At 44.8% G+C, this 24,985-nt stretch overlaps 1 protein-coding gene and 1 pseudogene across 7 annotated transcripts in view; both read right to left on the bottom strand.

Annotated features, from left to right (window-relative positions):
- The window catches only part of RREB1 (ras responsive element binding protein 1), a 144,902-nt gene that overhangs the window by 72,704 nt on the left and 47,213 nt on the right, over positions 1-24,985 (bottom strand). For 5 of the 7 annotated variants that reach the window (XM_066376982.1, XM_066376975.1, XM_066376981.1 and 2 more), the window contains exons 2-4: positions 5,788-5,884; positions 1,001-1,125; positions 221-433 (exon numbers count right to left, since the gene is read on the bottom strand). In XM_066376982.1, the coding sequence (XP_066233079.1) occupies positions 221-391 (171 nt within the window). In that variant the 5' untranslated portion in view covers positions 392-433; positions 1,001-1,125; positions 5,788-5,884. The remainder of the gene's footprint in view (positions 1-220; positions 434-1,000; positions 1,126-5,787; positions 5,885-24,985) is intronic. The other 2 variants (XM_066376979.1, XM_066376978.1) reach the window with 2 other exon arrangements.
- Positions 4,486-4,604, bottom strand: LOC136402013 (5S ribosomal RNA; annotated as a pseudogene).

Genomic DNA, 24,985 nt, shown 5'->3' with positions numbered 1-24,985 from the left:
GACAACAAAGCATAGAAAATTTTCTCCATTAAAGAAAACTGAAATAAGCTACAAAAAGCTTACACTTGAAAAATGATGACAACCTCTGGGTATGTCTGTTTACACCTCAATGCGTCCAAGGTTCTGCCTGAGGAAGCTGAAGCTCAGGGGACTATCTTCCTCCCAATGTTCTCAGGGACTGAAGCCACCAGATGCTACCACCTAGTACACTTAAGCTTACCTGGTTCCTTCTGCCAATCCGATTTGGTCCTGGAGGCTTCACAGGGGACTTGATGATCTGGGGGCTCCCACCATTCTCAGCGACGTTCCCTACACTCATGACTGCTGACATCATGGTGTTGACGGAAGATAAGTCTGAAACTTCCAAGCCAATGGGCGAACTTGACATCATTGGGACAAGGATTTAAGCTTCTAAGAAGCCTCTGTCATAGAACTGAAAATTGGAAATTGCTGATGTGACCACTGGGAAGTTTAGGCTTCTGTCAGAGCCAGGTGGCATTAGCCATGACTACCATAACTACAAGTCAGGAAAAAACACCTAAAACCCTCTGTGTTCAGTTCAAGTTAAGCTTTCATCCAAATGAAGTGCTGTCATATCAAAGGATAACCCTGCTCCCTTGCTAAGCATATGGCACTGACACAACTCCCAAAGCCACCTGAAGCAGGTGGTCTCTTCCTTTCTTAATTTTTCATTAGGCAGGGTGGCAAAGGCTGAGTTAATAATTAGGGAGCCAAGGTTGCTGCCATTGGGCCAGGATCCTCCCAATATCGTGTGGACCTGACAACTGAGAACCATCAGGCTCACTGAATAGCGCTGCTGCAACCCAGTGATTTCAACGGGGAGCCTGGACTGTGTGACAGTTGAGATACCGACCCTTTCAAGATTATAACCAAATTTCAAATCAACATACAAAGACTGCTTCTTAAAAAATACAAATAGGTAACATACCTATATATGCCAGAAAATGGACAGAAGAAAACCCAGCCCATTGCCAATTACCTCCATTTTCTGCCCCAACTGACACACTAGGGGATTTTCCCTTGCTATAGCTATCATCCACGTGGAGGAGGAAAGGAGACTGTTTCACTTCTTTTTCTTTCTTCTCTTGGTGTCACTCGTTGACACTGGAAGGGGAAGCAAAGGCAAAAAGATTCAGTGTATACCTACTTAGTGAAGAAAAAACTGAAACTCCTTATTTGCTGTGAACTCAGCCCACAAAATTCATGGAAACACAGGGAGCACAAACCAGAGGTGATTCTAACTCTTCTTGCAAAACCCTAGTCTCAGTGGTGTTCAACCTTAACTGCGTGAGTGCTGTCACCCTCACTCGCAACAGTCAAAACAATTTTGTGGCATTTTATTTTCAGAAGCTCATATGTATATATGTATGTATGTATGTGTAAATGCATATATGTATATACCAACTTTTCTTTCTTTTTCTCTCTCTCTCTTTCTTTTTCTTTTTTAGCTTTGAAATTAAATTTAATGGGGTGACTTTGATCAATAAGAGTACATAGTTTTCAGCTGGACATCTCTATAGCATTTGAACTGTTGACTGCATTGTGTGGCCATCACCCAAAGTCAAATCATTTTCATCACCACATATTTGTCCCTCTTTACTCCCCTCCCCCATCCCCTCTTTTGAGTAACCACCTCACTTTTATCTATGTCTATGAGTCCCAGTTTTACATCCCACCTATGTGTGAAATCATAAAGTTCTTAGCTTTTTCTGATAAAATTTTCTTTCCTACTCTACTCTATGTCCCATAAGGACTCTCAGACTCCAACTTGACCCACTTCCCACCTCTACTTAAAATTGACCAAAGACAAGGCAGTCAAGAAATCCATTAAAGGCTTACAGACTAAAACAGTGTTTTTCAACCACCGGTCTGTGGATTTGTCCTCCGGAAACTTTGTGCCAGTCCACAGAAGAGTTAACCACCTGATAGATGAAGATTACAGACCCCGCCTGACCAGGCAGTGGCACAGTGGATAGAGCGTCGGACTGGGATGCGGAGGACCCAGGTTTGAGACCCCAAGGTCACCAGCTTGAGCGCGGGCTCGTCTGGTTTGAGCAAAGCTCACCAGCTTGGACCCATGGTCACTGGCTCGAGCAAGGGGTTATTCGGTCTGTTGTAGCTCCACGTTCAAGGCACATATGAGAAAGCAATCAATGAACAACTAAGGTGTCACAACAAAAAACTGATGATTGATGCTTCTCATCTCTCTCAGTTCCTGTCTGTCTGTCCCTATCTGTCCCTCTGACTCTGTAAAAGAAAAAAAAAAAGGATTACAGACCCCATGATCTTAGTCGAATTTTCTTATGCTCAGAGTGACTTCTGCCTTACAGGTCCCCAAAATAATTCTATTTTCATCAGTCCCCAAGTGTGAAAAGGTTGAAAATCAATGGTAGAAGGTATCAGTTAGAGGGGTAGTCAAGCTTTTTATACCTACCGCCCACTTTTGTATCTCTGTTAGTAGTAAAATTTTCTAACCGCCCACCGGTTCCACAGTAATGGTGATTTATAAAGTAGGAAAGTAACTTTACTTTATAAAATTTATAAAGCAGAGTTACAGCAAGTTAAAGCATATAAAAATAATTACTTACCAAGTACTTTATGTTGGATTTTCACTAAGTTTGGCAGAATAAATCTTTATAAAACAACTTACTATAGTTAACTCTATCTTTTTATTTATACTTTGGTTGCTCAGCTACTACCCACCATGAAAGCTGGAACACCCACTAGTGGGCGGTAGGGACCAGGTTGACTACCACTGAGTTAGACCTAAAAGAAATAGGTAATGTGAAAAGAATGGTCAAAGGGAAAACAGTGGCCCACGGCCGCATCAAAACCTATCCCTGGCCTGACCAGGCAGTGGCGCAGTGGATAGAGCGTCGGAATGGGATGCGGAAGACCCAGGTTCGAGACCCCGAGGTCGCCAGCTTGATTGCGGGCTCATCTGGTTTGAGCGATAGCTCACCAGCTTGAGCCCAAGGTCACTGGCTCGAGCAAGGAGTTACTTGGTCTGCTGTAGCCCCATGGTCAAGGCACATATGAGAAAGCAATCAATGAACAACTAAGGTGTTGCAACGCGCAACAAAAAATTAATGATTGATGCTTCTCATCTCTCCATTCCTGTCTGTCTGTCTGTCTATCCCTCTCTCTGACTCTCTCTGTCTCTGTAAAAAAACAAACAAACCTATCCCTTCATGTCCTCTGTAGTTCTACTCCTTGCAACTGAATTTGGCTATAGGGATGGCCAGACTGAAATCTATGGGTAAATGATTTCCTTCATATTATCCAGGAAGATGTTTTAGAGCTGACGCCTTATCTGCATGCCACATACCCCATTAACCCACAGTATACATTAGCAAATTTGACAACGCCAAAACTGTAGTCAAAGCTCAAGATCATTATCTCAGCAGCAAAGTGAATTCTTAGGAAGAATGCCAGAAAGAACACGGTTTCCTCCTCCAACTTTAGGCAATATGACCTAGCACAGGACAAGTGGTAAAACCCAGAATATGTACAAGTGTGTCCAGCACCACAGTAGGAAAGGCCTAGGAATGTAACTTTATTGAGTGATGTTGCCCAAAGCTCAGAAGTTCCAAGCTAAAATCCTACCAGGAAAGTCATAGTAGGTCTCTGGAACGGTACTTTTCTTGTCAAGAGACAAAATGGAGATATGGATCTAAGAGTTTTTCGAATGACAGGTGAAAGAGCTAACTGCAGAAATATATACCTTAGGACGCTGGCTTGGCCTCATTTTTCACATATTTCCTCATCAAGAAAGTCATGATCAAAATGAAAGGAAAGAACAAACTGCTGTCTTTCTATGAAGTTTCCCCACGCCAGAAGTCCATTTAAACTTATTAAAGATTGTGCTTCGATATCCCATTTCCAAATGTCTCGGAAAGTTTATTTGGGAGTCTCTTTAACTGGACACTCAGGACACCAAAATCATCTTCATTCTTTAAGACTATGGGGAAGTATATTTAAATGTACATCATAGCATAAAATAACTGACTAGAAATCTTCTTTACTATGATAAGTCAGTAAAAAGAAAATGAACTTTTCTACCTATTTATAGTAGGAGTTTAGAAGATGATCTTGCTTTTTTGTCTTATGACTCTGCTTATAAAAGGAAAATGTGGTAGAGTTTACACAAACCTGAAAATAGGTTAAAGTAAACACCTTTAGGACTAAACATTTTCACGTTAAAATAAAAAATATATTTTAATTCTATCATTGAGTAGGAAAAGAAAGCAGAGAGAAGGGAAACAGTCAATATGAAAATAACAAAAATATATTCACTAAGCAGAGCCAAATTACCAGTAAGAATTTCTGTCACAGTCACTGTAACATTAAAAACACATTCTTGCAAACTTCCTATGTGTCTTAAATGTAGCATTCCTATCAATAGTCAGGAGAGCTAACCAACATAAGGGCTGGAAGTTACAAGGTCTTATCCCTCCCTTTTTAGGTCCACAGCACCTGGGATTCTTGGGCGGTCTCCCACCCAAGTACTAATCAGGCCCTATCCTACTTAGCTTCCAAGATCAGACCAGATCAGGCTCCTTCAGGGTGCTATGGCTATAGACGGGGATAATCTCAGCTGGAAAAGGAGAGAAGTCATACAAACTTGTTTTCCATTTTGTCCAGACAAGAAGACTCTTGCTAAATTTATTTCCTCCTTTGGGATAAAGTGTGACACCAAGATCACTTATATTTACTTCTTTTTCCTGGTTTAAAGGTAAGTAAATAGCAATAAAAAAAATAGAGACTCTTATTCTGTTCTGAAAGTATAATTAACAAAACAAAACTCCCAGCTACACTGTTTGAAAAGAAGTCACTGTACTCCTTCCTAAAGAGCTCTTTCAGAAGCAACCCAAACTAGCCCCTCAGAGGCATTGCAAGATTTTACTCCAGTTTGCTCTCATACTTGAATTCTCCTTTGAGTGATGGCACAGTAAGGGAAAGAACCTGGTGTGAAACATACTGGGAAAAAAAATGTACTTGAACACTGAGCACGACTAGGTGCTAATTTAACCAGAGGCCAGTTGGCCAGTATTAGTCAATTCTACCTATCCCATACCCAACCCCATTATTACTATATTAGAGTAATAATCCAAACTAACCCAAACTCACTGATACTGGATCTCAGAGAATAAGAGATAAGTTTAACATTTTAAGGTCCATTTTCAAAGCACATTTTTCTTTATGGATATGTACAGACTTAATATTTTCATTCTCTCTTGCCCCATTACTTCTCCCTGACCACATCCTGCACACCAGCCTCACCACTGCAAATACTAATAATAAGTAAAATAGAAGTAAAAAACCACTGGCCCTATTCTATACAATCTCCTCAAGAGGACTGAGAACCCAGATGAAATTCCCAAATCACAGATATGAAAAGAAATCATCATCTTCATTAACACAGCCAAACAGACTGGCCTGGCATTCCAGTTTTTAATGTCTAGAACCTAGATTTGGGGTTGGGGAGGGAGAAGCTAGAAATGGGGGTGTCTGAAGAGTTGCTTTCCTTGTGAGACAAACACTAGGCACCCTCTCCGAGATTCCTTATCCCACACCTCAGGTCTAAGAGGTCAAGAAGACTAGCATTCAGTGACAACTTCACCAGAGTTTTGCATCAAAGCCTCTGGAGGCCCGAGGAAGAGAGAGGGCAGCTCAAAGGGAACGTGGGGAGGAGAATGGAGAGAAAGGTACACTCAGCATTCAAAGCTGTTGTGACTCAAAAAAAGTCAATCAAGTTTAACCGACCTGTTTTCCTTATATGATCAAGGTGGCTTTCCTTACTGAGGAGCTGGTGCTGGCTGGGTCACACCTCAAAGCCACCACCTCTGGAGCAGAGAGCAACCTACAAAAACGAGAAAAGGTGACATGATGAGAGTCAACACTAAAAATGCTCCACCAGGAGTCACAAACTAAGAACAACAAAACACCCCTCCCCCACCTGTACCTGATAAAGAAAGCTTCTAGCTCCTAGGTTGATTCCACCCAGTTATCCATTAGCACCTTAGCAAGAGCAACTGGAGTCAAGTGTGCCTTGGGAAAACAGGAACTCCCAAAGCATGTCCAACAATGCCAAGGGTAACATCACCTGAGCATGGCTTGGACCAGGGGCTCCAGGTGGAGCTTGGAGCATCTTACTAGCACGTTGATGCTGATGGATGGTCAGTTTAAAGGGTAGATAAGGGTGAGACATCATTCAATGCCATCAGAAACAGACAGGGAAAATGAAGGGCCAAAGAAAGTAAAAAATATGGATCTAGACCAGGGGTCTCAAACTCAACTCAGCATGTGGGCCGCAGAGCAAGATCACAGCCGTTCGGCAGCGGGCCGCACTAGGTCTACAAAAGGCAACTGTTACGCAACACTTTTCTCACTGCAGTTGAAAACAAAAAAAAATCAGTACAACAAGCACAATCGTACATGCAATTTACTCAGTGTCACAAAACGACCAGAAACTGTAGTTCGCATCACAACTGCTGTTAACTAAGCTAATATCTAGCTAGGATGCTAGAGAAATGAAAAATACAAGTAGGCCCCTAGGCTTACTTAATTTTATCCAAAATATTTTGAACTTCGTGGATTAGTCTGCGGGCCGCACAAAATTGTTCCGCGGGCCGCAAGTTTGAGACCCCTGAACTAGACAGTCCCTCAATGTAAAGAATTACATCTTTTCTTGAGTGATGGGAGAAGTGCCCATAACAGTTCAACTAGGACCAAATGGGTATTTTTTCTTTACTGTTGAGAAGATGCAGAAAACTTCCATTTACATGAGCCCTTCAAGAGCTTGAGAATGTCTCTTCTGGGTGCCAAGGGCCTCAAGTGCCTGGCTGGGGAAAAAGCCAAGTCTGGCCCCTCACAGAACAAGAGAAAACCAGAACACGGCATCTCCCAGAGCTCCGGCTCCAGAGTTTGGCCACTCTAGGTCTCTGGAAAAAGCATCCCATAGCTAAATTGAAGAGTGAAAAAATGGGAAGGAAAAACTAAAGTAAAATAAACTGGCACACAGACAAAACCTGTCGAGAAATACTTGCTTGGTATGTTTTCTAGTGTTTATCCCCTTCTGGAGAGTTCAGAAAAGCTGCCCAATCATGCGATACACCCAGCTATCTATCGTCTTAACCCTTACTCTGTCCACATGGAGTTATGAGCACCTAAGGTGGCAAACCTCTGCTGGACCCGCCTATTGTGTGTGTGTGGGGGGTACGTGGTGGGTGAGGACCCCTCCCCAGCCCTGTCAGATGCAGCTCCCCTGGTTTCTAACACCTGCAAGCAGTCTCTCTATACACACCACTGCTTCTGTTTGCATCTTTGGGCCTCTGAAAAGTTCTTTGGATTCTGAACAAAGTATCAAGGAACAAGGTGTAACTCACAGGGATAGCCTCTAAGTGGAGCAGAGACCCCTTAAGCCAGGGGAACCCTCCTACTAACCCAGTAACTCTCAGCATTTCTTGGAAGCAGGACCCTCCTTGAGGATGTGATGAAGATTATGGACCATCCCACAGAGACATGCACATTCTCTACACCCAACATTTCCTTTCAGTACCAGGAGGGCCAGGGACTCCAGAAACCCACCGGGATAGAGACGAAGAATCCTGGTTTTACCTGATATATAACCCACCTCCTTTAAACTATTGATCAAGTCAGTTTTATTAAAATTCCCATGAAATTTCAGAAATACAGACACGAAACATACTTTCAGATCATCCCTGCCAATCTAAACTCAAAGATGTCTAAGGCAAAATTAAACACTGTAAAAAAAATAATAAAAGCAAGCAAGATTTTTCTGCTGTTATTCATTTTTTAATTAATGACACATTTTTATTAGAAAGTCTAGAGAGAAATTGTAGCTCCATGTTTTTTTCCAGAAACCACCAAGATCTCAGAATACGTGAACTACAGTTCTATACATAATTAACAAAAACACACATCAGAGAAACAAGTCTCTGGAATTAAAATTCTTCAGACTGTAAGTCTCAAAATCTGGACACACTCCCTCCCTCTCCTCATTTAAAAAAGACACTTTAAAAAGGTCTAAGTAACCTCTCAGTACATACACACAGGGAACCAAGGAGAGAAAAGAGGGCAAACCTGACAGATTTGACCCTGAAACTTCCATCCTCAGACCCTGGAAGTAGATGATCTGAAGATTTGAGAATGCCTTGCAATTAAGCTGAGTGAGGAGTCACCACCTTGTTTATTCTGGGTGCTACCAGATCGGAGGGATTCACAGAACTCAGAGAGTGGAAAAGTACAAGGCAGTTCTTGGAAGAAAACCCAAGATACCCCTTACCTCTATCAATACTGCCTCAGGGGGAAAGGAAAAGAAAAAAAAAGAAACCTTTGAGGGAGGCTGTGCCCCAGAAGACAGCTGCTGGAGGGGATATGATATGACCGCACAGGCTGGGAGAGGAGCTCTGGGCTCCTGAGGGGGATGCTGAGTTTCTGGACTTGCATTCCTGCACAGGCTCTGCCTATGTCCCCTAGAAGAAGGGTAACTCGGAGAGGGCAGAGGTTCATCTGTGACGATGAAGGGGAGGAGGAGGCCAGCACCCGCACCCCGGAGCAGATAAGGGACAATGCTATGAAAAGCCAGAAAGAAAGGCTTAAGGAGCCTGTCCCCAGGTCTAGGATAGCAAAGAAGAAATGAAAGATAAAAGGGAAGATGCTCTAGAAACAAAGCTACCCACTTAGAACCCTGCAGGTTCTAAGGTGACATCTAAAATCTGCCCTAAGGCCCCCAGAAAAGACGGGCTAAGCTTAGATGCCTGAGATGACAGAAGAGGCCCCTGCAGACCATGTACTAGTGAGCTTTACAACACCAAATCAGGAGAGCTGCAGTGCTGAGCCCTGCGCAGACATCCTCAAACACTCGAGATGGTTGATCCGCTGACTGGAACAGCCTAGCAGGTTCCTTCCAGCCAACTCAGGACAGGCTAACAGAACTTCAGTGGACATCAGATACTCAAAAGCTGCCAGCGATTGTGGAGCTTAACAAGCAGCAAGGACATCTCTGGGAGGATGGGCTGCGGCAGAAATGAAATGTCCTTTCCCAGCTTTGGCCAGCTGGGGACAGAACCAAACCAGACTAGATGTCGCAGCACAGCACTGCCTGCCAAGCTCGGGGCTAAGCATCTCCTCTAACCAGGGCAGCCTCGCATGTGCTTTGAGGCCTAAGACAGCTGCGATGACAGCCCTGAGTTCCAGGAAGTTGATGTGTTTCTTGGCTTAGGGTGTAGTCTATGCCTTGGATAGGACGGCAAAGTCACCCTCCCCCACTTTGCTGACATAAGCTTTGGTCAAATGGGGCCCGAGAGTGTCACACAGAGTAGGCCCAGCACAATCAGGCACCATGAGCACCGCTCCAGCCAGTGCTGGGGACCACTAAGTAGAGGGAGACGTGCACCTCTCAGCCCACGTTCAAGAGAGCAAAGCACAAAGGAGTGGGAGGACTGCAACCCTGGGACCCAAGACCAGGTATTATGGGCTGTCTTCTGATCTCTGCATCAAGACTACAGGAAATAGTCAGACTTTTGGCCTGCCACTCAAAGCCCTTCATGCTCTCTTTGGCTTTAGTTTACCTTCTGACCTTCTTACCCACAAGTCCTCATGGTGATCTCTCTGTTCAGTTTCTTTCTCCAGATATTCTTCAACTGACCCCAGCCTCTGGGGCTACTTTTCACATGCAGCACTGACCCCAGGCTCTTAGTTCCAAACTTGAACTCTGCAGTACTGTCAGCAGCTAATACTTTTTGAATACTATATGTCACATGCTTCATAACAAATACCCTACGAGGTGTACATACGAGAAAACTACAATGTAGAGGGTTAAACCTGCCCCCAAGCCCATGGTGGTAAAGCAGTATGAATCCAGTTTCTAATCCCTGTTATGTTTCTTGCAACTCCCAACACAGGGCTTGAGAGAACAGATGCACTCCCATGTAGTTATATTCTCTGACTTCTAACAATCATATTCTGGGTCACTGCTGCCCTTCCAGCCTGCTCAGCGCCTGGCCTCCCATTTCCTTCTGTTTCTAGGCAGGAAAAAGGAGCTCTCTCCTCTCACCTTCACCTCTGCCTTCCTCTCTGTGCAGGAAGTCCAGTCCTGGACTTCCACCTCAGACTAGAAAGTTCACTGCACAGGGCAACAGTCTGCAACCACTCAGTGCCCTCACTGCACAAGGGGAGGGGAATTTGCCATCCACACCATTGTGTTCCACCAGTGCCCCAGTTAGGAGACCAGAAGGAAGCCACCAGCTCTGTCTGCAATCTCACAGTGCCCGGTCCTGTCTGAGCAGAGGGATCCAACTGATCCATCAACATGAGCTCGGGCTCAGAAGGGACCTGTGTGCTCTGGGTCAATTCTGCTTCCATGAAAACAGAACGCAGACCTGGAGCAAGAGGAAACTCTGATGGGGGCGCCCACACTTTCAGGCGCTGGGGTTCCAACAATGTGTGCGTGCAGGACGTAGTGCAGGGCAGGAGATGGAGAGTGTAGATGCTGGGGAGTGAGGAGCCAGAAACGCACAGATCAAAAAATTAAGCAAACACCATGTGAATGAAATGTGACAGTCTCATGTGGTCAGCGAGAGGTTACCTGTAACCAATCCTCCAACAAAGCATCCCACAGAGTAGTGCCTGTCTAGCAGTGTTGCAGACCTCTGTTAGAAACGCAGGTCCTCAGTACATGGAGGTCATCGTGCGGCGTACCTTAAACTTACACAGTGCTGGAGAGAGGTGATTCCTGGGCCTCACCTCAGGACTGCTGCCTCAGAACCCTGTCTGGGGTGGGCCCTGTGGTCTGCATTAACAGGTAACTGTGACCCAGTCTTGAGAGCCAGCACTGGCCTTTACACAGAATTCTAGAAGAAGGGTGACACAAAACCAAGGATGTCCCTGAAAAACCTTCCTTCCATGAGGATTTGAAAAGAGCCACCCTCAGAGCAAAATCAAGGCACTGGCTCTAATTTTATATTTAGTTACCACAGTGAAATAATAATAAATGAATAAGGGAGATTAACCCACACAGTGCCTACTTTAGCTCCCTCAGGAGCGGGACACGTGTAGGGTGTGTGCCTCTGACAGGGCAGAGCCAGCCTGCAGTCCATGGAAAACAGCCACTAGGTCCGGGTACCTAGGCAGCTATCCGGGTCCTCAGAGCCACTTCTCCCAGTAGACGGCATTCACCCAGCTCGGGTCACTTGAGGAAAAGCTCCATGGAGGGTGCTGGTAGGCTGTCTCCAAAGTTGAGTCCTTTGACCAGATTGCCAGTGGCCCTCGATACCCTCATGGTCCACCCCACATCTCTTCCCTTCTCATCTGCCCTTGGGCAGTACGTGTGCCACAAGAGGCAGGGAGGAAGAGGAGGAGGAGTTCAGGAGGATGACCCTGAGGGAAAGCAAACCTCTGCACTGCTCCCCTCTGGCCTCAGAACAACCTCACCACCTACTGTTTTTGCATCTTAATAGGACTCACGGCTGGAGGAAGAGAAATCAAACAGAGAAGTCCATCCCGGCTGCCTAGAGCAGTGCCCCCTACTGGTTAGGCTTCAGCTGCCCAGTAGTTCCAGGACTAATGGGAGATACTGATGCTCCTTTTCAAAAGGCACCGCTCACTGTCCCTCGGTAAAGGGACACTAATATTCAGTGAAGTGAGGGGGGTGGAGTGGCTTATGATAAAGTGATAGGTGCCAGGTGGGAAGCATTTTCTCTCTTGAAAATAACTTGAACATTTTAATTGTTACATTATATATAATTTCAGCAGAGAGGCACGCGCTCATTTGGAAGACAGGAGTTTTGCTTACCAAATTTCTCCTTGTAAGTCAGATTCTGTTTACTATTTAAAATATGAACTGCTGGAAAGGTAAAGAGATTTTTCTGGTATACACTAGATAAAACCATCCTATGATATACCCCATTCTTCTTCCCATGTCTCTCTGCAGGGCTTTCAGCTCCTTTAGAGGAAGGAAATGGGGCAAAGTCCTGCTTATAAGCTTTTCTGTCCATAAACACAATAAAGACACGGACTCCACTTCTTGCAGCTCTCCTGGGGACAGGTCTTACTGACAGCATCTAACTACAACCTGGTTTGTGAAGTCAAGATACAGCGGCCACAGAGCAGCCATCGTCATCCAGTGCCCTGCTCTTCTGGGAGGGGCCTAGTCCCGTTCCCCAGGTGAGCCAGTCTTCTCCTAAACACTGCTTTTCTACCAGGCCACCAGGATCTGGCATTTCATCACCCTCTTGCCCAACTCAGCAGAAATTGGTATGGTTTTCCATTCTGTCCGAGGAAGCTGGTGAGAAAGGGGGTGGGCAGCCTGAATAAGGAAGCACTCGTGCTGGGCAGGGGGCCGAGGAGTACCCTCACCTACCCAGGGCAGGGAAGCGTCTTCCAGGCTCAGGCACAAGATGTCTCAGGAAGAACATCTTGCAGGGGATTAAGTCTAGGGGTACAGAGCCCACCTCACCCTAAGATCTACTCAGCTGTTTAAGAAGTTTAAAAACAGGAAGTCAGAGTATGCCAGAAGTCTCAGGAATGTCCAATGACGTGTCCTTTTCCCAATAACTAGGGGGCACTGGCTATCTGTGATATAAACTGGGCCAGAAAATTTGTGAGGCAATTTATATATATCCCCAAATTGTATAAGGTAGTGATTAGATTGTTTGCTGGGTGCTGGGTAGGGCTAAAATTCTTGTATTTTCTGTTGCAACACAAAGAGGACCATCAAAAAACCATTCAGAGAGGAGAGATCGGCAATCTAAAGCACTGGGAACCAAGTCAGGGGGAACACAAGAAATGGCTGAAGGAACCAAGTATGCTCGGCCTATTGAGTTATAAAGAGAAAGAATTGGAGGCCAGCAAGGCTGTGTGCAAACACCTGAAGGCCTGGTGTGTGGAAGAGGCGGTCCATTCTTCCCATGTGTCCACCATGGCAAGAACGAGATTTGGGTGGGAGGCACAAAGAAACAGGTCTGGGACTCCATAACTCTTTACACCAGAGATCTGAACAACTAATACTGCCCATTAGCGATTGATGCCCCATGAGGGAATTAGCTTGCTGTCCCTGAGAGTATTCAAGCAGAGAATCCTGCAGTGGGTGGGAGACCAAATCAGATTGTTCTTCTAACACCCAGATTCTGGGCTTCTAAAAGCACAGTTCCTTTTCATGATACTGTAAGATCCCAAAGCATGGGATCTTAAACATACTATGGTTGTATAACTTAAGGAACACATGATGTGCAGCCTGTATCTTGGGCTAGAAATTCTGTTGCCCACCAACGGAGCAACTGTAGCTCTCTGGGTCTCAGCTCTCTTATCCAGAAAATGAAGCAAATACCTGCCTGCCATATCTTACAGCAGTGGTTTGCAACCTCTTCACACTTGGGGACCAGTAAAAATATATAATTATTTCAGGGACCACTAAGGCAGAGATCACCCTGAGGATAAGCGAATTTGTCTAAGATTACGGGGGTGGTTAACTTGTTCACACAACATCGGGATGGTTAATTCATTCACAGACTGGCATGAAACTTCTGGTAGACCAGTCTGTGGACCGGTGATTGAACTACAGAAATCAATCAAAGGAATATTAAAACACTTTACAAATAGTACAGTACCTCCAGGACGAGCTCATGATGCTATGGTGCTCTTACCTCCCACCATCCTAGTTTATTCAGCCCACAGGTCAGCTCTCTCTTCTGCTTTGATTAAGGCATGGGCCTTCCCTATCGGGCCTCCCCCCATCAGACTGCCGGGGTTTTGAGGGCAGGGGCCAGTTTGATGATCTTAAAAATATTTCAGTTCCAGCCCCTAAGTTTAACAATGAAATATAAATATAATTCAGCTTATCACAACTTCGAACCCATCGACTATTAATAAGCAGAACACATGCTGTATGATGAGCAGGAAACGAGGCCCTCCTGCCTCAGCTCAGCACTGAAACAAATCCTGGTCAGCTTCGAACGTGCTTAGTCAAGGAAGCTCACGCTGCTGGCTCCCACGGGACAGGCTCACTCTCCCATGCTCCCCCATCCTCTGCCCTCCCAGCCGCAGAACAGTGCAGCTGGGACCCAGCCCTGCACCCCGGAATCTCAGGCAACTGGACTGCAGTGACGGGACTGATCCCGGCACTCCTCTGCAGTGGAGCTCAGTGTGTTCAGTCACATTTACAGCCTAGGGGAGGAAGCGGGGTAAAGTTCAGTAGCAGTTTGCTGAGAATTTTAGGCAATATCCTGCAACTCTTTCACAGGCCTGAGGTCATGGGCCGCCCTTGCTGACAAGTGCTGGGAAGGGGTCGGCAGCTGCAGAAACAGGACTCTCCAGTTTCTCCTGAGGAGGAGATGAATGCAAGCTATATATCTCTGGGGCAGGTAGTTAGCCTAGTAGCTGGTCTTCAAATTCGCAGAACTGAGGGTGGTTCAGCTCGGCAGCCCTTCATAAAATCAAAACTACTTTGTGAAAGGCAGTGTCACTGGAAATGCTTCTCCCTGACCAGCTCAGAGAAGGCAATGGAAAGAGATCACATCTTTCTTTGCCCAGTGAAAAAGAAGTCAGCTGTGGGTAAGCAGACATGACAAACCATCAGCTGAGAATGACTGTGCTCGATGTATCCACCAGGCACTCAACGGCCTGCCCTCTTCACCTGCTAACAGATGAGCTTTTCCCCCTCTGTTCTGCCTCTAAGAAAATTATTCACCATTGTATCTATGAAGAAATACAAATACTCCCAAGATATAAGTGTTTGATAAGTGTTTATCGCATGCCAAACCAAAAGCACTAACAAGCCAGTGGATTTTTTTCAAAGTACACTGAGCAAAACCCAACAGCTACGGTGGGGCAGATGGGGCATTGGGAGGGAAGGTGGCACAAGGGGCAGGTTTCTGTCCCCTCCCACAGCACCGTGAGCTGACCAGCAGAGGCTCCTCCACCTGGGAAGGAAGGTGGGGGTGTGAACTGACATGGTGCTGGAGCAAGTGGAGGCACTCGGGCCCTCCCTGAGCCTGTTGTGGGGAGGGGGATTAGTTCAGGAGAACTGCACCCCCTGGGGAATCTAGCTGCACTGCTGGTGCACCAGCACAAATGCTGAGCCCCCTAGCCCAGCAGGGTCTGAAACAAGCATAATGTGCCCAAAGCACATTGCCCCTTTGTGTGTTGACTAAGCTCACAAAGGATGCTGACCATGCCTGGGCTCTTCAGTGTGGGTTCACATTTACAAACCCCACCCTGAGAAACAGATACCTATTTTTTGCAAGCTCCTAAAATGTCCCACCTTCCATAGGTTACAAAGAACAGGAAGGAAAAATCTAAAAGAGGACAGATCAACACCAGTTGCAGACAGGTCCCTTCCCTTCACTTCTGTGGTACCTGAGTTTTGCCAGGTACCAGGGCTGGCCTGCGTTCACACTGATGAACCTGGCCACCCACTGCCATGTGGGGCTGCTCTGCCCATCTTCTTGGTACACAGACAGCCCGCCATTTCTACCAGGTCCCCAAGGACCTAACAGTCCACAGGGAAAACCTCTGGAGCACAAAGATGTGAAAACTCACGCTTGTGTCCATTTGCTTCAGCAGCATGTAAGGCAAACATCCCTGTCAAATGGACTATTTTGGTTGAAAAAGGATTGGCCTTTACCAATATTTTCATGACACAAAACTTCTGTACTGCACTTGCAAACATAACATGGAGGATCTTTGACTTACCCCCTTCATTTTACTTGAATGCCTGTGATAAAGGCACCCTCTTGTTGTTCAAAAAGAACATCCCTGCTCTTTCCTTTTATCTTCCCTTAACAGTTTGCTATCCACTGATAGGAGGGGCCTTGCCTCCAACAGTCTGCACTTTTATCTCCCGCTGCCCGCTGACCATGCAGCAACACAAGCCAAGGGCTGGATTTCCTGCAGCTCGCCTAGAGGGGCTGTTTGACTTGTTTAAAATATTACTGGCCTTCAGAACCTTGGAACCATGCCTGAGCAACACCTACCCAGCATCCACTTCAGCTCCAGCTCTGTCCGTCTCCAAGTCCAATGTGCCAGTACTCCCTGTGCCTCCGTGTGGGAGAGGCTTGGTCACTTCCAAGAAAGAGAACACACTTTCCGGGCTCACGTACATCTTTACTTTGTCTGCAGCAAATGTAAGTGCTGTCTTCCCCACAGTCCACAGACACCAGAAGTTAGTTACAGTAGCTTGAATAAAACTCTGGATTCCTACTACTGGTATTAAAATGATTCAGTAGCATTTAATAACACCCTTTAACCACTGGAACGCAGAACAGTACACCATGTGCTTCCTTGCATAAGCAAATGGCCTGGAATACACTGGTCCCCTCGTCTGCACAATGACAAGGACAAGATTTTGGACGTCCCCCCAGGCCCAAGTCTGTGTCTGAGATTCAACTCTGCTGGAATGCCGGTGTGTTTTTAAGTCTGGTGTCAAAAGCCCTTCCACCTGCCTAATGCTCAGAGCATTGCCATGAATATCCAGGACCAGAAACAGCAGCAAACTCCACTTCTTAATCAAAGCTGTGGTGGGCTGTGTGCCACCTAGGAATGGGATGGCCACAAGGAGTTCACACATCAGAGCAGAGGCCCCTGACTCTCTGCCATGCAAGGACAGGAGTTCCATTTTCTTGGCATAACACCAACATCTGTGAGGTTAATGGGTTCAGACAACGATAAGATCAGATGTTTAAAACAGTCCCCCAGTGTTCCTTCTGGGGTATAAAGAATCTTCTCCAAAGTCAATTAAAGAAAAGAAAAGAAAAATGTCATTGCCTAAATATTACTTCTTCGTTTTTGTTTCTTTCTCTCACTCTCTCTCTCTCTGTGTGTGTGTGTGTGTGTTTTATAGAGAAACAGGAACATCGAGTTGTTCTAGTATGTACCCTGACCCGGGATCGAACCAGCAACCTCTGCATTTTGGGAATGACACTCCAACTAACTGAGCAATCTGCCCAGAGCGTAATATATTTTTTTAATTGATTGACTTTTTAGAGAGACAGAGAATGGAAGGACAGAGAGGGGAGGGGAAAGGGAAGCACTCATCGCTTGCCTCCAGTGTGTGCCCTGATCGGGGATTGACCCTGCAACCTCTTCATTTCAGACGGTGACACTCTGACTGAACTAACCAGCCAGGGCCACCTGAATCCTTCCTATCCCCTCACAATCTCAGAGGTGAGAGGGCTGGATGAGAGAGTGACGACAGTGGAGGCCAAGGCCATGGAGAAAATGGTGGCAAGTGAGTGCAGAAGACAGGTTACAGATCAAAACCACAAGTTCTATGCCACTTCAAAATAGAGCCAATATTTTCAGGATCTTTTTTTTTTTTTATGAGGCTAGATAACGGAGTAACAAAGGGTGTTCAGAGACCGCAGCAGCCATGCTGTTTCCACGCAAAACCTTGTACACAGCATTCTGTGTGGCCCTTCTCCTATAGCCATAGGACTTGGCCCTGTCACTAGCCCACCTGAGCACAGAAGCCAGCTAACCAGTTTGGGCCCGTCGGCCAAACAGCAAGCACTCTTCAACATCCTCAATTTCCTCCCAGTCAGGAACAATCTGTACAGACAAAGAAAGCAGAAAACTTGCGAAACAACGGCATCCACCGTGCTCACTATGCCCAGAGAAACTTTTTCCAAGCCCTTTAAGATACTTCATTACCATTCTGGAAAGAAGAAGCAGTCTCTACTTCAACACCCAGGCACATACATGTTCACACAAACCCAACCAACTTCATGCTATGCTGGCCCCATAAGCAAAAAGTAGAATTCAAAATACAACTCAAGAGACTGGCCCGCTGGTTCATAACAGATTTGGAATTATAACTGACACTTTTCCATAACGCTATGAAAGGCCAGTAACATCCTGGAATGTTCCCAGTCTGGAAACAGAATTTTCCTAAGAGGGAGAAAAGGTCTAACAGATTATACAACAATTTTACCTGGCCACAGTGAAAATGCTGTTTGCAGGATATGGGGAAATAAGCCTTACTGTCTCTTTATTCCTTGTAGTTAACCCCTAATGCCGTGCTCTGGCCAAGACGAGAATCCTTTCAAGGCTTCACCCACAAGAAACTACTAATTGTGGTAATGATTTTCTGTTTGGCACCTTGCTAACCAAGATTCATTTAATGGGATGAGAGTCTGGAAGATAGATATGGAAAGTAATTCTGATTCTTCCTACCTTACATTAAGATTTTGAAAGAGCGACGCTACTCATATATTCTGCACCACCTATGTTTATACTGAAGTATTATTATTCTCATTTACAACATTAGGCAAGTACTTCTTTATTTTTAACTAGTGGGAAGAGAAAGCAAAGGGACCCATGAATCCATCACAGCTGCCAGTCCTTAGAACTTTCACAGCTTCTCTGCCCATATCATTTCTATGACTTCCATCACCAAATGGGTTTCATTTTAAAAATGGGTCTCTTCACTTTCCTGCAGTTTTGAGTTCTAGGGCCATTCTTGCTGCTTTCAGCGTGCTCGAACCAAAGACCAGGAGAATAATGCACAGAACAATGTGTATTCTCTGCAAGAGGTTAAAATCAGTTGCTTGAGATGTTCTATATTATACCCTAGGGCACGATTTAGTATCAATGTGAAGACCCGAAATAGGACAATTTCTCGGACATTAGTCTATTGTTTCAGACGTTAGAACTGCTAAGAGCTGAATGACAGAGGCCCTTGCCTCAAAGGCTGATGCTCAGGTAGGGCGACAGAGGAGATATGACACAAAGATAAATTCCAATCCCAGGGAAAATGGATTCTGAGTCCAAGGATTTCAGGGCTCCCCCGAGGTAAGTCATCAAGCACAAGGGAAGTAGGGCAATGATTTTCAACCTTCTCCATCTCAAGGCACACATAAACTAATTACCAAAGTTCTGTGGTACACCAAAAATAAATTTTTTTGCCAATATGAAGAAAAAAAAAGGAAGGTATAATTTTGATTCATTCACACCAGACAGCTATTGTGTCAGCACACCTGTTGAAAACCGCTGCCATATGGCGAACAAAAGCAAACCTAAGCTTGAAGGAAAGATCAGCCTTCAGGAAGCAGGACGTTCCAGTTAGAAGGAAGTTAGAAGGAAATGCGTGCCGGAAAAGTACAGAGACCCGAGAAGTACATCTGGGTGCAGTGCAGTGTCGCAAAAGCGTCAGCTCCTGAATGCCTGTGTTTTCACCCTTCTCAGGTGAAATGAGAGAATTTATTGAGAGTCTCAAATGCTGAATTCATTTTTTAAGGTGAAAATGCCCTTTTAAAATGAGATGACAAAATAGATAGTACAGACTGTTTTCTAATGCCCTATTTCCCCTCCCCACCCTCCACCCCCCAAAAAAGCAGCAATCCCATGTCTAACAGCAAAAGTTTAGCTATGGCTTCTGGACCATGAAAACAAAGCCCTTGGGAGACTGTCACTGTGCGAAAGGAGGGAGCGTGAAGTGGGGGAAATGGCAAAGACGGGGCTGGCAAATTGTGAGGTCAAGATTCCATCTTCCAGGGATGGACTTTATAACAGCCTCTGGCCACAGACACCCACTGAAGGTCTCCAACTTTTAAGAAAATTAATTTATTAATTTTTTAGAGAAAAAGGGAAAGAGGGGAAGAGAGAGAGAGACACTGATTTGTTATTCTGCTTATTTATGCATTCATTGGTTGATTCTTTTATGTGCCCTGACTGGGGATTGAACCCACAACCTTGGCCTATCAGGACGACGCTCTAACCAACTAAGACATCCAGCCAGGGCTCCTCCACTTTTTTTTTTTAACCCTGGGGTGAAATAATCATATCAATATTTTAAAAAGCTCTGGGCAGCAGTTTAAAAGATGGACAATTAGAAGCACACAATCCCATTAGAAGGCTACTGCAATACCATCTAAGAGACAGACACCAGTAGTACAGGGGTCCAGAAATCACCCAAGGACCAACCTGGCTGTGAGGACTGAGGGCCAGGGAGACGCTAGGCTTCCTGCATCAGCACCAGAATGAGTGGCAAGGCAGGAACCTGAGATGCAGAAAAACTCCCCCATACAAGAGACAATAAAGAGAATACAGCAGAGGTTGTGGAGTAGCAGAATCAGGACAGTTCTGTTTAAAGAAAACCTAAGAATGCCCTATACAGAAAGGAGCAGATGGGCAAAATAAGACCCTAGAGGAGGTGAGATGGGAGGGCCGGGAGCTCCCAGGCATGGGGAAGACGAAACACTTGTGATTATGAAATACATAACACATGTTGCATCATAAATACAAGTATTGTCAAACCATGAAAATCGCTAATGAAAACTGAATACGTAAGCAGCTGATGTGGGAGAAAAGTGCTTAAAAAGCCTAAACCTAAAGTTACAAAGTCTACACAAAACTACCAAAAATCAAAGAGGAGCAAAAGCTATCCTTCTCTCACTTCCAAGAGCCTATAACATGTTAGATATGGAATGTGAAAACATTCTGTTGAATTGATATGATCTGGAGCAAAGCTGTCCAGTTGCAAGTTCTGTGAGGATAAAAACATTCTCCGTATGTGCCGTTCAAAGTGATAGCTGCTGGCCACATATGACCAGTCAGCACTTGAAATGAGGCTAATGTGACCAAGAAAGTAAAATTAAAATTTTTATTTAAGTTTCATTTAAACTTAAATAGCTACACGTGGCCAGCAGCTGTTTGGCTGTTACACTGGACAGCACAGGTCTGTGTTTTTTCTTCCTACAATTCAACTGGATTGCAGTCCTTATTTTGTTTGCTCCCTGGGCAGAAATAAAGATGACCTAGCTTGGTTTTACCTGCAGGTGAGGGGCGGGACCATAAGCTGATCCCAGAAGTAATTCACTTTGCTACAAGTCTTCATTCTTCCAGATGTTTTATCAAAGGTCCAATGTATAAAGGGAAATAACCCATGAAACCAACAACAGTGGGACATCTCCTAAACTAGACTGACTTCTCCTCGGTGAGTCATCAACAAACACCCTGCCCCATTTACCCAAAATCTGCTCAGGTCTGGTCCTACCTCCAACGTAAGGGTCAATGTGTGAAAACACAAGAAAATATAGTATTTTTCAAGTAAGATCAAGTTTAAAAAGCAAGTTAGTGGAAATGCTGAGGTAGCCGGTTCGAAACCCTGGGCTTGCCTGGTCAAGACACATATGGGAGTTGATGCTTCCAGCTCCTCCCCCCTGTCTCTCTCTCCTCTCTGTCTCTCTGTCTCTCTCTCCTCTCTAAAAAAAAAAAAAAAAAGTTAGTACTTTTAAGCATTCTATGTTATGATAATACAGTTATGGATAAAGTTTGGAAAATGCAATCTGAAGTAAGATATGTGTCATCAGAATATGGTGATATTCAAAAAAATAAAATTTAATGTCAGTGTACACTTGATTTTTGTAATTTAAAATTATTTTCAAAAATATACAAGGGATAATTAAACTGCATTTCTTCTTAAGATATGAAACTGTTCCCCTTCTTCTCCCCTCAATTTGTATCTAGTCATACCCCAGTGCGTGGCACACAGTAGACATTTGCTTAGTTCACACTGTAAATAAAAGCCTAGTACGGGCCACCTACTAGGGATGATGTGCTCAGGTTCTACAGACAAGTACAGATTCCTATTCTTGACATTGTATGGAAAACTTTTGTGGTATTCATTTTTTGGGGAAAGGAGTCCATAAGTTTAATCAGACTTTCAAACTTTTTTCCTTGTGAAGATGAGATCGACCATGTAATTCACTTGAAATAGCATCTGACACATCCATACATGGCAATACAATACAAGTCAGTGAAATCAATCCCCTAAATCTCCTAAAGCCTCTATAAACAGCTAAAAGGGGGGGGTTCCTTGTGTGCCCGATCTAGGTCACTGTGTTTCTTTGGGCTTGTTCTATCCCTCCATCCATTTATTCCACGAACAACTGTTAGAAGATTAAAACGAGTTTGGTTATTGATCCTGACTATAGGTTAAAACTTTCTGAATACATGAACGATCACTATCTCAAGGTCGTCAGAGGCTCCACGGAGGTTTTCTGTAAATTCACGTGTAAGTGCAAATGTGGCCAGGGATTCTCCAGAGTCCCAGAACAGTGTGTGGTTTTGTGGGGGATGTTGTGCAATCAACAGAGTAATGGGGGCATTCGTGAGCCTTTTAAATAGAAGCCAAGAATTAAACTGAGTCTTCTATGCACTGAACAGTTTTTTTAAAATTTTACTTATTTATTTTAGAAAGAGAGGAAGGGAGAGGAAGAAAGGAAGAAAGGGAGGGAGGGAGGGAGGGAGGGAAACAACAATCTGTTCCCATATGTGCCCTGACTGGGGTTTAAACGGGCAACCTCTGTGCATTCAGAAGGTGCTCTAAGTCTAATCAATCGAGGTATCCAGTCAGGGCTGAGCAGTTCTTACTTATGTCACAATGCATAAATAAAGCAAATTAGCTATAAAAGGTATTATATTAACTATCAAATTCAAGAGTCATAAGGAGGACAGTGGGAAGAATGACTGTGATTAAAGGTGTTTGGGATGGGAGGTGGGGAACTGGCTCTGACTCGTTTTCTCATGTGTCTTTTAAAGGTGAAAACAAAAAAGCCTTTCTGAAAAAAATAAACAAATGGGCCGTGAACCCCCCCTTCATATGATGTATGTGCATGTAGGAATTATTCCACTGAAGGTTCTCAAATATTTCTTGATGATAAAAACTGCACCTGTCAGTCACCTCAATTAGTAACTATTGATGTACTACTAGACTAGGGGGGAGGGTTTCCTGGAGCTCACCACCTGGCTGAAAGGAAAAAGAAAACACGGGAAACTGGGAGATAGGTGTTGTCTACGCAATACCAATTTTTTCAGTCCAGAAGAAACAAGGGCCTGTTAAGTGAAGGGGATCGGAGGTGGAAGAGAGGGTGGCAGGAGCTGGTACCCAGTGAGGACCACAAGAAGCCCAGGTCCTGGTTACAGAGGGTGTGTGTGTGTGTGTGTGTGAGTTGGGAAGCGGGGCGAGGGGCAAATTATGAGGAGCTGGGAAAGCTGGGACAGCAGGCAGAAAATGATGTCAGAGTTTTAAGAAAACCTGTCTGAATATGGAATGGGATGGCAGGGAAGAAGACCTAAGATGGGAACAACAGGAAAAGACAGGGAAAGGAAAGCCTGAACACCTTCCAAAGAACTGCAGGGACCTGCGAAAGTGTGGGAGCTATGGAATAAGCCGCTCCTGCCACAGGCTACGTTTCCTGGGGCACTAGAATGGTGATCATTAAGGGGGGTGGGTGACATTGTTTTTTTTTATGGAATTAGTATTATTGGGGAGAAATCAGGGAAATGGGTGCATGTGGGACTGACCTCTCCACAAAGAGGTTAGGCCTGAGCTAGGTGAGCTGACATCCAGAGAGAAAAGGGGATAGGACAGAACACGAAGAACATGCATTTTAAGCTACTGATGCCCTGGCCAGTTAGCCAAGCATACTGTCCCGATATGTTAAGGTTGTAGGTTCAATTCCCGGTCAGGGCACACACAAGAATCAATCAATGAATGCATAAATACGTGGAATAACAAATCAATGTCTCTCTCTCTCCCTTCCTCTCTCATTAAAATCAATCAATAATTTAAAAAAAATTAAGCCACTGAGACAGCAATGAGGGCTGGTAGGAACGAGGTCCCCAGGAAGGAGGAAAAGGAGAATGAATATGTGCAGTGTTCAAATAAATGTAAAAGCATTAGCAATGAAGGGACATAACCCTTCCAAGTGTAGAAAGATGAGAGGAAAAACTATTTAAAGGAGTGCTAAAGGAAGTTCATGGTTAGATGGTCTTAATCTTGAGCACACAGTAGGCACTCCATTATTTTACTGACTAGCAACCTCAAGAAAACAGGCCATGGGTCATATGCTGCGAGGAGAAGGAACAAAAAAGGGGAACTGATAGTTTAAAGAGCAAAGAACCCCAAGGAGCTGGTGGAAGGGGGACAGTGGCGGTCAGTAATCATAAGGCCTCCCTGTGGCCAGGAAAGATAAAGGCAAATAGAGGGGACTCTCAGTGAGCTTAGGTATTACAATCACATGGTCTCGCAGTGCTCTGGATCAAAATGGGCTCAGGGCAGCAATGAAGCGGCCCTCTGGAGCCCTCTCCTCCTACACAGGGTGAGAATGGCATCCTCTTTCCTCCTCCAAATGGCTGATTAAGGAGAAGGAAGGAAAACCGTGTTATTTCAAATGGTGGCATCTTTCATGGCCGTCGTTTGAGGCCAGCGTGTTACATTTCGTCTAACAGATGCCTGATTCACATAGGTGGCTGCTCTCCCTAAACAGTGAACAAGCAGATTCTCTCTACAAGTACCGAGGGTACCAGTTCTCAGGGAAGAAAAAGTTTTCCAAACACCCAACCCAAAATGGCTTTCACTTTTATTTCCAGGCTGAACTTCGCAACTCTAACCCAGATACACATCGGCACAGAATGACACTGGGACACCTCACGGGACTCCCAAGAACTGGTTCTGAAGGGCATATAACCCCCTACGAGCACAGTGCTCCTGGCCCCTCTCCGGGACAGGCTGGTCCAGGCAAATCTGTGTTTGGGGCTCACTGATTCAATTAGTATGAATTTAATTGTTCTATTTTAGGTCACTTCTTTCTTCTTTTGTTTAGATCTGACTCAGGATTTACTTCAATTATCTATACCTCTGTTAAAGTACCTAAGCAAATGAAACCATTTAAAGAGATGATGGGAAAGGAAGTGATGGAGGAAAAGGAAAGGAAGAAACTGGATCTCTAAACATAGGCAAATAATCTCCACCCTCTCCCCTCCACCATCCCCATGCTTGTAAATTACTAAACTCCTAGACAAGCAACTGTTTTTCAAAGGAAAATTCCAGGCTCTTAAGTCTGAATGTGAAAACCTGGTGGTTAAGCACTGGCCTGCGGGAAACTAAAAATTTCAGCAATTCTGGAATGAAACGCTATGTTCAGAGCTATACAAAGCATAG

The sequence above is a fragment of the Saccopteryx leptura genome, chromosome 3, assembly GCF_036850995.1.
Source record: "Saccopteryx leptura isolate mSacLep1 chromosome 3, mSacLep1_pri_phased_curated, whole genome shotgun sequence".
Lineage (NCBI taxonomy): Eukaryota > Metazoa > Chordata > Mammalia > Chiroptera > Emballonuridae > Saccopteryx > Saccopteryx leptura.
Note: the sequence above shows the minus strand (reverse complement) of the source record. Positions and strands in the feature narration are given on the sequence as shown.